This window comes from Xiphias gladius, chromosome 3 (assembly GCF_016859285.1).
Source record: "Xiphias gladius isolate SHS-SW01 ecotype Sanya breed wild chromosome 3, ASM1685928v1, whole genome shotgun sequence".
Lineage (NCBI taxonomy): Eukaryota > Metazoa > Chordata > Actinopteri > Istiophoriformes > Xiphiidae > Xiphias > Xiphias gladius.
The window spans coordinates 24220150-24236943 of NC_053402.1; the positions used below are offsets into that span (position 1 = coordinate 24220150).

The following is a 16794-nucleotide window of genomic DNA, read 5'->3' on the forward strand; positions in this document are numbered from 1 at the left end:
AAAAACTGAGCACAAGGTTTGGAAAGGTACGTTTAACTGTAGAGGTTTTGTATTTTTTCAGGTCTTCGTGTGACTGTGTGTCGTTATGTAGCAAGAAATATGAATTAGTAGATAGAAAAATGAGACTCTTAATACTTTCTTTGGTCTTCACCATCTTTGAAGCTTTTCCCATATTCCGGTTACCTTCTGAGAATAATCTGAATTGATAACCATTGGAAACTCTTTTGATTGTTTTATTTTTTATGTTTCACCGGCTGTATAAATATAGCAACTTTACCTTTACTGCCCTGCAGCGGGCACAGTGATGGACTGCAACACTTTGTGGCAATATACCATGTTAATAGCATTATATTTGTTATTTTAAAAACGAAGTGGCCTTCTTTTTAAAATCACTGAGATAGTACAAATTAATTTCATTCAATTCAGTTAATTTAATTCTAAGTAACCCCCTCTCTCGGTTGTATAATATATTTTATCTTGTGCTTTTTTCTTTTTATCATATTTTTTAAAAGATATTTATTAATTATCCTTTTTGGTGTCAAGTCAGACATGATACTACAATAAAACTTCATGATCTTTCAAATTAAACTGACCAAACTGGAGCAATCCGATCACACTTAAAAGCGTCAGATAAATGTTTTACATTCAAATAAACAATTAATTTTAAAAATATATCTGAGACTTTTCACAATTGGTCTTTTCCCACTGAAATGTCCCATTTTAAATGGTCAAATTTAAAATACAACTGCACAGGAGGGATAGTTTGATAAAAGAGGAACGATCGTGAATGTCTTGTTTCTCACCGGAGCGTTTTATGCAATGGACTGTCAACAAAGAAAATGGCGGCGGTTTGTACATAGGTGGGCTGTACTCGACGATACAGATGGAAGGTGAAAACTGGTGTTGGTGATAAAGAAGGTAATTAATTTGTTTTCACACTCGCGTCTTGCTTCCGTACTGACTTCACTCAGATTCCGCTGTTTGCCGTCGCTTTAGTGAGATAATTAGGTTCGATTTTGGACGTTTTCAGGTAAAAGACTGTGGTGAACGCCAGCTAACTCTACAGCTAACCTACTTTCTCATTCTAGCTAGCTAACTGACATTGCTGTCACTGAAATCAATGGAAATCAAGCCCCGGGCTTTGTTTGTTGCCACAACAACCCGCTCCAGACTCAATATTTGAAGGGCAAAAAAGGAGGACAACCGTAAAGCCCTATTACATTCCCTTCGTTCGCCAAACTCCCTTTGAAAATTGTGAATTTTAGTATTGTTTATATATACTTCAAGTTTTGTATAAAATCTGGAGGCAACAACATGCGACATTTGACAAGTACAACAGACTCAGACGTGTACACATTCAGTCAAGTTACTTGTTTTTCATCTCGTATCATGTTAATAATCCCAGTTTCTGTCAAAAATATTTCCTTTAACTCTCCAAAGAAAAGGGAAATTTTAAATTGAGTACATTTTCCATTGCACTTCCCTGGAGGCAGAGCTTTCCATTAGTTTCTTGTTGTGTCTTGCAGTTGAGCTAAAATGGGCTCCTCTGTTATTTCCCCGACGTCTTGAGAGGCATGTTCCTTCAGATGAGATAAAATACTGCCCTTCATGATAAACTCATTTTTAGATTTTTTTTTTCACTTTTGCAAATAAGAAGTTAAATCATGTCATGCAAACTATATTCTGACATCTGAACAGTTTGTTTTGTTTTCATATTTTTAGCCATAGCGGTGGTCTTTGTCTTCTGTTTCAGTTGGGATCACAAAGTTTCTATCTGTAACTAATCAGAATGAAATACAGTTTTAAATGGTGATGGACAAAGTATTCAAGTCCTCTGTCGCTCCCTTAATGTTGTATCGCTACTTTTCTGTAAGCATTTAATAAAAGAGCCAAACCTGGTAGATCTCTTTTCTCCTCTCTCTCAGATCGTTGGAGCTACTGGAGGCTGAACATTGAGCAGCAGTCAAATCATGGTGCTGAAGATCTTCTTCCCACAGTGCTGTAACCGGGCGGACAGCGGGCTGCTGGTGGGCCGCTGGTTCGCCAGTCATGATTCAGCCGTGGTGCTGGCGGTCATCCACTACCCGTTCATCCCTGGACAGGTCAAACAGTACATCCAGCAGGTAAGCACATCACCAGACAGGCCTCTGAGTCCTCTCAGGTCTGGATCAGGGCTAATCTGCAAATGGATTTCCTTATAGCTCATATTGACCTCACACTGGATATTGACCAATACTGAGCATGTGTCCATCAGGTTTAAGGTAAGGGAAGATTTAGCCCCATTTTATATCTCTCATTTATTAATTTTATATATTATATAAATATATATTAATATGTATATATTAATATGTATATAAATATGTATTTATTAATATGTATATATATATTAATATGTATATATTCATATGTATATATTACATATATTGAAGTCACAGAACTAAGCATTTGATTTTCTGAAAAATAAATACCTGGTCATGAGTAAAAAAACCCAGAAGTTCATTTAACAACATCACACTATCCTGAACTATCAATGACTATTCTAACCATCTGAATAAAAAATGATTCAGTCAGCTGCACCATAAAAAAGATTTATAAACCAGTTCTCACATTGCACCTCTTTTTCCGAATCCAAACAAAGACGACAGCCGGGGATGATATATACTCTCATTTAATTTGTATGAATGAATCAAAATTAAAAATGCTATTCCCAAAAAAGTCCAAACGTAAAGCTTCATGAAGACCTCCTACCTAACCACCTGGCCCTACTCTGTCATTCCTCCCAGATGCAGGCTCAGAGCGGGGTGGAACTGTCAGTGCTGGGTTCCTGGAGTTTACCCAAAGAGGGTCAGGAGGGCATGGAGAGCTTCCTCAGAGACCTCAGCACCATCTTCCCCCAGGAGCGCTGGCTCCAGATCAGCCGCCACATGGGCAAGACAGGCTTCGCCTGCGACATCCTCAGCCGGGATAGGAGTAAGACCATTACATTGATATTCACTGGGTTTCTGCAGTAGTACTGGAGGTTTCTGTTCGGTTAGTTTAGGACTGACAGAAATATCAAATGAGAAATTCTCATATGTAGTTACAGCTTTTATCCATTGCAGAGGTTTTTCCAACTTGACAAGAATCATCTTAAATGAAAACTTTAATAGTCCGGGTTCGTGGGGGGGGGATTTCTGGCATGAAATGGGTCCAAACTATCGGCACAAAAGCTCAGTTTCCGTCAATTTCCTTTATTTCACATAGAATTACTGTGGTTTATTATCTGTAGTCAATCATTAATGACCCAAGGAGGATTTTCTGTTCAACTTATCTTTGTCATGGCCAGATGGAGGAGCAGCTCAGCGGAAGGTAAAAAAGAAGAAGAAGGAGGAGGATGAGAATAGCGATGGTGAGGCTGGAGGTGAGGGGGAAGAGGAAGAGGAGGAGGAGGAGAAAGTGATCTTCGTCCACTACGAGCAGAAGAAGGTGATGCTGTCGCAGCTTCACCCTGTCGAGAATGGAGTTCCCGACCCCAAAACTGATCCACCGTCTGAGCTGAGACAGGTACAAGACAGAGGTTAAACGCAAAAAAACAAGGTCTAGTTCTCATTTTAATCCCTGTAACTGACTATTATCTTTAAAGTGACGCGAATGAAAGGTCAAAATTCAGGGTGACATGACTGATGGTCTGAACGATGTGATGATTTGTTTTCTTCGTGCTCTGCTTGTAGCTTTCAATTTTCTGATTTAGTTTTTTTTCTGCCACACTTCAGCAAAAAAAAAATTCAGAGGGAAAGAATAATAATGCAGCATGAAAATATCATTTTACTCACCATCAGAAAGTGACATCACTTTATTTTTATTGGCTTGTTAGATCCCAACAGATCTCAGTGTCTATAATATATCATATTTACACTGTTACGTTACTTGTTCGACAACTCTTTCTATGTAAAAAAATATTTCCTTAAACTCTCAATCTTTTCCACTGAATATATTTTCTGAACAAGATCAAGCAGTTGATTGTTTCCTGGGGGGTCAGCTTTACACCAGTTCTTGTTCCAGGTTTTTGTCGGGTTTCTGTCTCTTCCTAGTACAGTCCCCTCAGAGCAGTTTGGAATCCTATTTCCCATAATGTCCTTTATGGCTGCATTTAGTTTGGTGCCGTGCCAAACACCATGAGCCGGGTTTTTGCCTCCAGGCCACTGCAGAGCCCGGCTGTGTGTTTTAAATCTGGAGTGATTGATTCTTTCAGCCAGAAACTCTCCACACTCACGAGTTCGTATTAGACTTACACGCGTTTTGTAAAATTCTTCCATCTAAAATTTTAATATTTAGCTCTGATTCCAGTTTTATTGTTATGTTTAGTGTTTAGCTTCCTCTGCTTACCTGAGGTGACCCAAGTTCTACCCTGGTCTTCTGCATCAACACTAATTTTAGTTATTGTATTAGATGTTTTACCAAGGAAGAAAATACACGTTATAAAATAAACTTTTTTCAGTTTGTGTCCTAGTCCCAGAGCAACTTTTGCAGAAAAAGGTTTGAAATACAACGTTGACGTGTTGCCAGAGCTTGTAGAGAGTAAAGTGCATGTGTGAATGCAGCTCAGGTAACAGGTGGATGTAAACTTCTCCTCTCCCCTGGTCCAGATGTTCCAGACGGTGGCCAGCAGCCAGCCTCTGTTCTTCCTGGACAGGTACGACGACGGGCCGCTGAAGTCCACACACTGGCAGTCTGAAGGTCGAGAGGCCAGCATCATAGTGGAGCTGCTCAAGCAGGCCTCTGTCCCGCTCTGCCTGCTCATCAGCTGGCTGCTGTCCATTTGGACGTGGATCTGTAACATCCGGTGAGTGGAATAAGACAAATAATTGTTAGCTGCAGCCTTAAAGGAAATGTAACATTCCAACACACACTGTCGTAGTGAACGTTTGGACTGTTTTTGATGGCCGAAAGTAATCTGTTGAGGTCTCCGATTACATATATTAAATTCCTGAAACTTTCATTTCAGGGATTCCTAAAGATTTTAGTGTTTTGGTTTGTCTTTATGTAGAATTTTACATTCGTCAGGTCGGAAAGTTTTTCTGAGTCACACCTGAGGCCTGAATCCGTGATTCGGAACACAAGACGCTGAAAGTGTCCACCAAAGTGACTGATGTAATCTGAGTGTGGGGGTAGCAAATAACAAGCACGTGCATTCACAGATGCGCACAACTATTGAACAGTAAACTAACAGTTACGTGATTGTTACAGCCAGTGGTTTGTGCTGCTTTCAGTATTTATGAATTTGACTATTTTTACTTTAAAAAAGATAGATACATGTATCATGAAAAAAATCAATGTGTCTTCATGAAACTGCCACTAAAAATGACAGAGTTAAAATATCCCATCACAGTTGTTTTAAATCCAGATGTAGTATTGACCAGTTTCACAATAGATCTCTAACCGTTTTGTATTGCAACAGTTGCGTGAGGTAAACGATAGCGACTGTCCCATATTTGCTTTGTGTCTTTACTCATATTCAGACATGGTAGGACCCAAACTTTCACTTTTACTTAAGGCGCCATCACTATTGTCATTATTATCTTTCATCTCCAGGATCTTCAGTCTGCACCCGCTCCGCTTCCTGTCCAGTAAACTGTCCACATGTGTCCAGCTGAGCTACAGAACCGAGCACATGCGGACGCTCAGCTCACCCAAACCGGCTGCCGGACACACACAGTTTATGAGGTGAGTTTCTGGTAAAAGCTAAATCATTTCTTCTGTGCATGTGGTTCCTCTGTTCGGAGCTTCTGATAAGTTGAACATCTCTCTCACACCTGGGACAGATGTGCTAATTAGAGATGAAGCAGTACTGAAAGTGACGCTACACGTTTGGCTGCTCCTCTCCCGTTGTTTCCTTCACGTCCTCTGTCTGTCATAGGAGAGCCAACATCTCGGTGTCGTTCCTGGTGGATGTGGCTCTCGGCATGTTGCTCATCTCGTGGCTCTACAGAGACAACCACATCACCATGTTAGCCAATACACTGGTGCCAGCAGCAGATGTAAGTGTGTGTTACCTAAGTCAGGCTCCAAAATACTTTGGATGGCTCTGCAATCGCTTAATCTGACAGACTGACTGATGGTCAGTCTGTCAGATTAAGCGATTGCCTTGGTTGAGATATGTGGCAGGCCACATGTTGGACCATGACCATGCACAGCTTGCCACTTTTCACAAGCTATCGAGAAACCAAGACCATTCAGTTGTTTTCTTGGGACAGCTGTTTTTAAGATATACATTAGTGACACAAAACTATAATGTATTATCTCAAAATAATGAGAGATTTATTCTGTGGTCATGAAATACTGGGTCTAAAAATAATTTCAACTATTGCCACATTTGGCCTCCATACAAAGACACCATACAATGGAAAATATGTGCTGTGAATCTCAAACAGGGCTTTCACTGCATGAAAATTTGGGTTTAGGGATTCATTTCATATCAGTGTTCTCGTCGAGTACTCTAAATTGCCTTGATTACTCTGTACCTAGACTATTATGGTCTGTGTGGATCAAAACATCCCACTCACTTCTGTGTGGAAACAGCATCGAACTAAACTAAACAAGCACATTACTGTTGTCTCCTACACACATGCCTCTAATAAATCATAGAACAAAGCACAGTGGTGTCTGATCCATCTAGACACATTGTGAATAGAACCGATCAAGTCATTTTTAACTGACCAGATTTGGTTTAATAATAACGCATTTCCTTTGTCCTACCATTAAACTCTTGTGGTTTTTCTGCAGCATGTGGCTAAAGAGCTGGAGGAGCTGCTGCAGTGGCTGATGGGAGCTCCTGCAGGCTTGAAGATGAACCGGGCCCTGGACCAGGTTCTGGGACGCTTCTTCCTCTACCACATACACCTGTGGATCAGTGAGTCACGCCACAAAACACACAAAGGGCAAACACACACTCTGGGCTTTATATTGTGCTGACACTCCCTGTGTTTATATCTGAAAAATTTCATGCTAAAATAATTCAGAAACCAGGACTAACAGCCCTGCTAGTGGCCCCTAGAGGCCTCAGAGGTCATCACGCCGGTCATTGCACTGGTCAGACTTTCACCTTGATGTATAATCCGTCCATCCAGGCTACATCCACCTGATGTCTCCCTTCATCGAGGGGATCCTCTGGTACGGAGGCCTGTCAGCCTGCCTGGGCCTGACCTTTGCCCTCTCGCTGCTCTCTGATATGGTGGCCCTGCTCACCTTCCACATCTACTGCTTCTATGTCTACGGAGCCAGGTGAGACCTCGGCACAGCTTCGGTTTCTTTTTGAAGTTCGGTTTTCAAAGAACCAGGGGCTATACTAACAAACATGACGAGCATTTTAGACCGAAACTTGGGACTTGTATGTTTTTGGTTTAAGAAGTATTGTCCATGTAGATTTAACTTCTTCGAAGACTGAATTGCGAACCGTTCTAAGAGTGGATGCTGCGAACCCTTAATGGGGGCAAAGATTTGAGAGATCAAACCGCCACAAGCTTTTAAAAGTGTGTCACTTGTTCTAATTTAACGAGTAGGGCTAGTCTGTATCTGCCTGACGAGCTAACAGGGGAAGTCTTGTGGTGTCAATTTTTACTCTGCTTGGGAAAATGCAGCTCTGCTGCTCTGGAACCTTTTTCAAACAAGCGATTTGCAAGCACCTCATACACGCAGGTCACAGATGGTGGCAGCATCCCATTTCACAAATGATTGCCACTCAGAACATGATGGTAAATATGTGAGTTTGGCTCTTCCATGCCTAGGCATGGGTCACAGTTGTGGTTTTTGCTTGGATTAGTTAAATATCTAAAACAAGAAAAATTATCTAATTTAGCAAATCGCAGCTTACATGTTGCAAAAGTTTGGTGAAACAAGCTCCTGATGAACTGGGAGGATCTCAGTCATGTGTAAGTCATTATAGGCTACATCGCTACATGCATACCCTCTCATTCCTCAAGTGCATTTTATCGGAATTGCTTTTGTGTTTGACAGTTTTCATTGTTTGTTTCGTTGTTTGACAGTTTCCATTTCATTGTTCGAGGAAATCTTTCACACATCTGTATAACCTGGACCTGTTGGGGAACAGGCTGATCACTATGCTAAAGGCGCTCCTGTGCATATGTTATCAGACAGGAGCGCTGTGACCCTTCTCCAGCCTCAGACCTGGATTTTGTCTGAGCAGTGAGCGCGAGAGCAGCAGTTGCTGTGTCCCAATTCATACTGAATATTCATTGTATACAGTATGTGCTACATACTAATCATCATAGTATTCTGTTTTTGCAGTTAGTATTTGAGAACAATGCTGCATGTGCACCATCAGATGTCAGTAAATGGAAAATAATCATCCCCCGGGGTTTCATGGCAGCGTGCCCTAAGATTCTGATATTTTTTCCTGTGTACACATGGACATTTTCACCTGATTTCGGTGTTTAGAAAAAAGATCAGGAGGTCACCAAAAACGGCAGGATGCATCTTCCAGGAATGATATGAAATAATTAAAGATAATTATCCATCATAAATTTTAGAACAACTTGGTGAGTAGTTGTTAAGTTATCTTTCTCTGGATTGTGATGGACGGATAAACCATCTGACTTTAGTGCCGTATGTGGACCGTGTCATTAATGATGGGCATTAATTATAAAAGAAATAATCGTCACAACACTTCAGGGTATTAGGATTTTGCAGTATGAGGGAAAACCAATTGGTTCAGACCTGATCAGTCTAAGCAGCCTCGTCTTAAAGTAAACAATAATTCAGTGGGAAGTGGCATTTGGGAGAAAAAAAAAACACGGCCGTGTGGTTTAGGAAATGAGCCGCAGAATAAACAACAACAGAAAAGGCATATTTTTGCAGAACCACACCCACTTTGACTCAAACACACATGAACTCATGCAAACATGAAAAGTATCCGTGTTGTTTATTTCGTAGAGAGATAAAAGTGAAAGTAAAGAATAACAATGTTATTATCCCTTGAATTACATCTGGTACAACAACACATAAATCACCTGAATCTGACTTTCAGAACAGGATGTTTTGTTTTACGTCACTGTTACATAACTGGGTCAGATGGTTGTAAGAAATAATGTAGTGCTTCAAGTTGTTTCTTCCTTCAGTCTGCTTCGGTATCCACACACTGCCCCCCCCCCCCAGTTTTGCTCTTGCTGTGCTCTTTGGGACGATACAATTGTTAAAAATGAGTGATGGTAAAGATTAGGAAGATGTTCTGAAGTGTAGGAGTCGTGAAGGCAAAGAACTGAAACATCTGTTATCTGGTTGCTCCGTGGAGGAGTGTGACATTTAAACATGTCTGCTGCACATCGGACATGTAACTATGTCACTTGATCCTTAAGATGTCAAGATTTGATTTAGCGATTTTTAAGTTTATTTTTAGTCACACCAGCATCGTGGTCCAGATGAAATATCTCAAAACTTTTAGATGGATTGCCATGAGATTTTGTCTCTCACTTGTCCTCTAGTGCCACTATGGGGTTGAGATTTGTGGTTTTGAGTGAAATGTTTCAACAATTATTGGATGGATTAAATAGTATCTGTTCAACGCCAACATGTTAGCATGTTCGCCTGCTCCTGCAAGCATTTCAAAGCATCCCCTGTGCCAGGCGCCCAAGTGGCTCCTGGCTAGGGGACCTTTGTGGCATGTCATGTAGTCAGCTTAATGTTTTTAAAAAATATCGTTAGTCGTCGTCTCATTTGGTGACTTGTTGGGGCATGTCCCAACATGTTTTCACTGGGGAGTCCTGTCTGGGGAGTAAAGGATAATAGAATCGAATGCCTTTATCTGTTTATGAGTCTGGTTATATTCAAATTCTTAATATTCTTAAATCATGGCTGCGAAGTCGACCCTCAGCTGCAATCGCCTCGTTTGCCTTCCACTCACTTCTGCTTTAACCTGCAGGAGCAATGACTGTGCGTGGTGTGGTGGAAGTCTGAACGCTGGGATAATGGTCACACAGTTGGAGGAGAAGGAGTGACTAAATTATGCATTTGCTCCAAAGATAGCCTGGCTTCCTCACCCGTGGTGCATAATGAAATATTACTCTCTTTCCTTGTTACATATTTATGCTCCAACAGCTCTTGGAATATGGGCGAGTGTGTGTGTGTGTGTGTGTGTGTGTGTGTGTGTGTGTTAAATTCATTCTGAGAACCTTTGTCAGAGTGTCTTTTTAAATCTTCATGCCTGGACCTCAAAATATCTCCGGCTTGGATCCCAATTCACTGTCTACACTGGAGAGAATGAATAAAAGTCATCCACATTCTTCTGAATTAGCTTTAGGAAGCTTCTCTTAGATACTGTAGCCTAGAATGGGATGTGATGAATAACTGTTTCTGAAAACTGATATAGACATTTTTTAGGTTACAGCTGATGAGTCTTTTTTGTGACCATTTTTTTCCGACCAGGAACCTTTCATTGTTTTTGACCCCATTTTTATATACACATTAAAAGTTAAGTGAGATAACTTCCTGTAGGTAGTGATGGGGATTCAGTATTTTTATTGAATTAAAATCCAGCATCGAATCCACTTATGGACTCTGAATCCTTTTGAATCCCTTATTAAATCTTATTGGGTTTACCTTCATTGCAACATTTGCAAGTAACTAAAGGCTAAAATAACTACAAAGATGTCTGATCAATTTTTTTTGGCTGAGAAGTAGAGAAACTACAGTTTTTAATGTTCATAACCTGTTGCTACAACCTGAAAATGAGCTGAGCAGCAGAATATGTAGCAGCTGTGGCCTAATGCAATTCACCAGCTACTGGTTCCAAATACAGAAGCACCTGATTCACAACTGTTGGTTTCATCAGAAAACACTGATATGATCAGAATCAAAGTTTAAACTGGGAGATTGTTGAACTGCTGTGACAAAATCAGCTGATCATTTCTCAAGAGAAGAGTCAACACTCTGCTGAACTTTTTGTTGAACTACAACGATACACAGTCAACTTTTGGTCAAAAAAGTGACGCTACAGAGTGATGTGTCTTTTCACACACAATCTTTGTCTGAATACAGACAGCAGCTGCAGAGAGACCATTAACCAGAGAACGCACAAACTATACAGGATTAACAATAGTTAACTGCAGCCGATCTAATCTGGCATCTGTTATTTTAACCGGTGACAGTGACGGTCGGCTAAAAATGAGAAGCTATTTTTATAATTTTTCAAATGCTCCTTGTTAATAAAAGAGATGGAGGAGCGATAAAAAGGTCTCCTTATTGTCGGTGTTTAACAAATCCAGCTAATTTGGCAACTAGGAACTGGATCTGCAATTGAGCCGACTGTCAGAGTCCATGCCTGCTTAAATGCATGCCATAGTACTGTAAAAGGAAATCATAACTCATCCAATGCGATGGCTGTCTTGTAAGGATGTAATGGAAGGGAAACTATGAATTTATTTTCTTTGAATTGTCCAAACAGGCCATGAAATATGTAGAAATTCTTTTGTAAATCCCATGGTTGACAGTAAAAATAAAAAATAAAATGGTAAAAGTTAATTGGTAAGTGTTGTGAGCAAATGTATAAATCCTCAGATGGTGGGATGTCATGTTTACAGTTCTCTTTCAGTGTTTGAACCCTCTTACGTAATCCAACAAGGAGCAAACTGTCCACTTAAATCCACACTAATGAAATACTGTTGCTGTCTGATCAGCCACTACGTTCAGTTCTCCGAGTACATAAGTAAACTCTCATATTCTACTTTCTAAAAACACATGAGTCCATTTCTTCTCTCCCCCATTCCCTCTCCATTCTGTCCATTTACTGCTGTGGAGCTGGGAAACACGAGAGTGTTATCTGTTGCGTCCGTGTCCCTTTCAGGCTGTACTGTCTGAAGATCTACGGCCTCTCATCTCTCTGGAGGCTCTTCAGAGGGAAGAAGTGGAACGTCCTGCGGCAGAGGGTGGACTCCTGCTCCTATGACCTGGACCAGGTAACAGACAGGCACACTATAATCATAACTTTCTCGGAGATTTAGATGTTTACTGTGAGTGTTCTTGTGTTTGTGATGCTCCAGCTCTTCATTGGGACGCTGCTGTTCACCATCCTGCTGTTCCTGCTTCCCACTACAGCACTCTACTACCTGGTCTTCACTCTGGTAAGATGCTGCAAACTTCACAGTCCTTTTAAAGGGCCGATGTGTAAGAACTGGCCAACTGTCAAACTCATACTCCAAACACACAGGGGGCAGCGTATTACCAGAAAGTCGGGGTGTCTGCCCCTATAAAGAGAAACAAGGAGATTTACTCTTTGGTTTATTGTTAGATTGGCAACCATGATTTCATGCCCAGTCTGCCCGGTCAGAGAGACGGAGAAGATGTAGTGGTGGCAGGAGTAGAGGAGGAGCCACGAGAGGTGGTGAGACGCGAGGGAGAGGGAGAGCAGCTGGAGCAGCAGCGTCAGTAGCTGAGCTTGAGAAAAGATGGAGGAATGTATCGTGAGAGGACGGCTGCAACACAGGGTCATAGCCGACTCGCAGTTACAACTTCTTCATCCTCTAATATTTGACTGAGGGCACAGAGGGTACAAAGTGGTATTACGAGACGGGCCGAGCCGGGGCCGGCTGCCTTGCGTGCTAACTTTAGTAGTTATCGCTGCAACACAATATAAAGATGTCTTAATGACAAGACTGTTATTTCCTCACTCTCTGTTGAGACTTTAGTTCATTTTTGAGTGTTTTAAACTAAAATACTTACATATTGCCCCTTTAAACACACACAGGGTGTGTTTGATAGTTATAAATAGATCCTGGGTGGAGTATCACTTAGATCATGAAATGAATGTTTGATGTTCACTTGATGTAATTGGACAATTGCTCAGGTGCTATCTGGGAACATGTCGAAACAAAAGACTTTTGGATTGGAAGCCATTCTTTTTAATCCACACTGGTCCATATCCAGTATTTAACAAAACGTCGAGACTAAACTTCCATATGACTCCAACCCTGATTATTTCCAGTAGGATAGGTTTGTTTTTCACCCCTGTGTGTCCCTTTGTTGTGCAGTTGCGGCTGGTGGTGGTGCTTTTCCAGGGCGTCCTCCACCTCAGTGTGGATTTCGTCAACTCCTTCCCTTTGTTCGCTGTCGGTCTCCGCATCTGTCGGCCCTACAGACTGGCAGGTACATCACCTTTATCACCTATCCACTTTATTTGTGTAATACTGTTCAAATGAGACATACTAAGATCAAAGTTGAGTCCAATTACAAACATGAATTTATACAAATATAAAACTCTATGCTAACACCACAGTTTCTCCAACTTTGCTGCTTAATTTTTGCATATTAAGGAGTAAAAGTATGTGTACAAAGTACAAAGCTGTACAAAGCTAATGTCTTTATATTAAAGCAATGTGGAAGGATGATTGGACAGACAAATGGATAACAATATGATGCAGGGTATACACAGGGTCTTTGAAGTGTCTTTAAAAATCTTGAAATAAATGTGGTGGTTTTCTGGATTGGTGAATGGATAAATGACACGGTGAAAGTATCCGGGCACAGTTGAATTCTTGAACAGCTGGTCTATATTATATGTGGTGTCTATCATGTACGTTACAGAAGGTGTAAAGTTCAGGGTGCTGTGTGACGAGCCTGGGACGGCCCTTCACCTGCTGATGGAGGTAAGAGCTCACATTTTGTTTCCGTTTACATGTAAAACTTAAAGTTTGTTGGTTTCAGAGAACAGTTCAATCCCCTAGTGGTCTTACCATAGTCATCCTCTCATCCAAATCATCTGGAGAAAATTACTCAAACTTTCATTTCCTGAGTTGGTATTGATCAGTTCTCTGTGACCCATCTAGTCCACAATTAAAGTGAAGTGCAGTGAAGTATGATACTTGACTTCATGTAATTTTGACATAGTGTGTGGCTTCTGCATTAACAGTAAAAGGGGAATTATACAGGGGACACAAAATAATAGCATTGCACAGTATCGCTAATTTTGATGACCTGTATTTTTACTATTTACCACTATTTTTTTTGTAAACTCACAATTGTTTAAGTGATAGTGTGAGGATAAAGTAATTGTGCTAAATTTAAGTTTCTGGTTAGTCCGTGTTGAAAATGACCCTTTTATTCTGAAAATTCAGGGGAAAAGTCTTGTTGTTGCTGCTGGTGGGACATTAGCAAAATACTTCTTTTTTATTCTCGTAACTACATCTTCAGATAATGATTATTTTGATTATTGTATAATCTGACATTTATTTTCTCAATGAATCAGTGAATTGTTTAGTTTATAAAATGTCAGAAAACAGTGAAATATCTCCATCAGCATTTTCCAGGCACCAGGTGACATATTTAAATAGTTTTGTCTCACTAACTGTCGAAAATCCAAAGATATTCAGTTTAATATCAAGGAAAACTAAGAAAGCCAATGCATATTCACAATAAAGAAGCTGGAAATTCTTTAATCATTTCAACTGTGATCATAACAAAATGTTTTTTGAAAAAATAGATAATTTTATCTGCTGGAATCTAAAACGTTTTCTTTTTCATTCATTTTTTTTTTAATGGATTGAAAAATTCACGGACTTTTCCACCACAGCATTCAAATGATAAAAGCTTTTCATTTTTCACTTTTCATTCGTGTCCTCAGGCTGTTTTTTTGCTTTCTTCCTCAGATTAACCCTCTGAAGTGCAGCACAGTGGTTAAGACCTATCGCACTCCGACTTACAGCTGCTACCCAAAAGACTCGTGGGCAGCGCTGGTCAAGAAGCTGTTTGTCGGGGAGCTGATTTACCCCTGGAAACACAAAACCACCAAGGCTGACTGAGGGACACCAGCCAGAAATGTGAGGGAGAGAAAAAAAGGAGAGATGAGGGAACAGAGGAAAGGGAAGAGGCTGAATAAATAATGAGTTGGAAACAGACAGATGGAGGCAAAGAGGGGAAATGGGAAGCAAGGGTGAAACCGGTAGGAAGACCTTTGAGTTGAGCTGCTTTCATGTTAGATGGGAAGAACGTCAGAGAGAGTGTAACCCGACTGAAGCTGCCAAGTCACCACACTTGTAGTTTTCTGAACTCATGTTTTACAGCACAACAAATGTGGTAATGTCAGCCACAAACGTCAAAAACAGCGAGTAGCTATGTCCTGCTGTGATTATGAAATGACTTTCAGTACATGGTAAAAAAAAAACAACCTTTATTTTTTATTATTTTATTTGAAATGAAATCATCCCTTGAAGTGATTTCTGCCGTTTCCTTTTTTGTTCAAATTTAACAAAAAAACTCCATCATTAGATACAAGCAGCTGTAAACTAAAGTGACCACTACTTTTTCTTATACACACAGCGTTCCCCTTAGGACATGACTGCAGTACAAAACATCAAGAGACTAAAACAACCCCTTAATATGTGTTTGAATGTGGAAAAAAACAAAAACAAAACCGATGATAAATAATAAAAAGAGTTGAAAGGGAGTTATTTTAAAGGAATTTCGACCTTGTTTCTTCCCTTCACGTCAGTGGAAACTCCATCGCACTTTTTATGACCAGCAAACATCCAGCATTTAGTCTGTGTATTGTAGTTCAGTCTGGACATTTGAGCTCAAGACACTTGGTAATTTGATATGCGTCTCGTGGTCCCCAGAGGATAATTCCTGCTGCATTTGGTGACCCCTCCCCCCCCCAATCTTTTCTTTAGCGCCACCATTAGGTCAAACACCATAAAATCTAAGTGGAAAGTTGCAGTGAAATCTCAGAAGCGCTGAGATGACAAAGTGGCCGACATTAAGCCACTTTCACACGAGTGGTGTATTCTGATTCTGGGTGATATGTCACTGTTAGTTTGTCTTATGCTGTCATTCTACCGGTTCATGGGATTTATAGACCATAACTCACATGCCATGGCAGTTTATGATACGCCGATGCTGTGTGCAACTTTAAAATGGCTAATCACTCCTATTTCACCGGCTGATTCCACGTTTTATCAGCATACCAATGGTGTGCCACTCCTTTTACAGTCACACGCCGATTCTACTCGGTGTACCACTTTGATGTTGCTGCTGCTCAACTGACACACGGCACAGGAAAACTGTGTTCTTTTGTTCCACTGGCAGATGCAGTTCCTCATGACAGTTCTCACTGACATATGCCACTAGAATGACAAGTTCTAGTGGCACACAGTAGCGGCATATCAAAATAAACAGTGGCATACAGATATAGATTTTAAAAAAAAAATACTGTAAAGTGGGGATGCTTTCAATAATAATGAGATGAGAAGACTTTATTTATTAACTTGCAGTGCAGTAAACAGAAAAAACCTAAATCAGATCAGTATTAGCGGTGACCCCCCTTTGCCTTTAAACCAGCACCAGTTCTTCTCGGTACACCTGCACACAGTTTTTCAAGGTACTTGGCAGGTAGGCTGTTCAGAGCATCTTAGAGAACCTGCTACAGTTCTTCTGTGGATTCAGTCTGTCTCAGTGTCTTCTGTCTCTACATGTGGTCCCAGACTGACTCCATGATGCTGAGATCAGGGCTCTGTAAGGGCCAGACCATCTGTTGCAGGACTCCTTGTTCTTCTTGTCTCTCAGGATAGTTCTCTGTGTCTCTGGACGCGTGTTTGGGGACGTTGTCCTGCTGCAGGATGAATTTGGGACCGATCAGATGCCTCCCTGATAGTGTTACGTGATGGATAAGAATCTAAACATCTAAAGTGCCGAAAACCTTTGCACAGTCCTTTTTGTTGGTGGGAAGTGTAGAATGTGATAGTGGAAGGTGAGTGTCTAACTGTTCATAAGTGCCAGAAGCCAGTAAAACGTCAGCAGCAGCTTACCAAAAACACC

The 16794-nt window shown here is 40.7% G+C and overlaps 1 protein-coding gene across 1 annotated transcript; it reads left to right on the top strand.

Moving 5' to 3' along the window:
* Positions 1-806: 806 nt before the first annotated feature.
* On the top strand, positions 807-16492 carry pigq (phosphatidylinositol glycan anchor biosynthesis, class Q). Its single transcript, XM_040115621.1, has 14 exons — positions 807-918; positions 1926-2123; positions 2784-2970; positions 3326-3543; positions 4626-4822; positions 5572-5703; positions 5897-6017; positions 6763-6889; positions 7107-7260; positions 11834-11945; positions 12030-12110; positions 13017-13131; positions 13570-13631; positions 14631-16492. The coding sequence occupies exons 2-14, from the start codon at positions 1971-1973 to the stop codon at positions 14781-14783; spliced, it is 1812 nt and encodes a 603-aa protein (XP_039971555.1). The 5' UTR covers positions 807-918; positions 1926-1970; the 3' UTR covers positions 14784-16492.
* Positions 16493-16794: the final 302 nt, after the last annotated feature.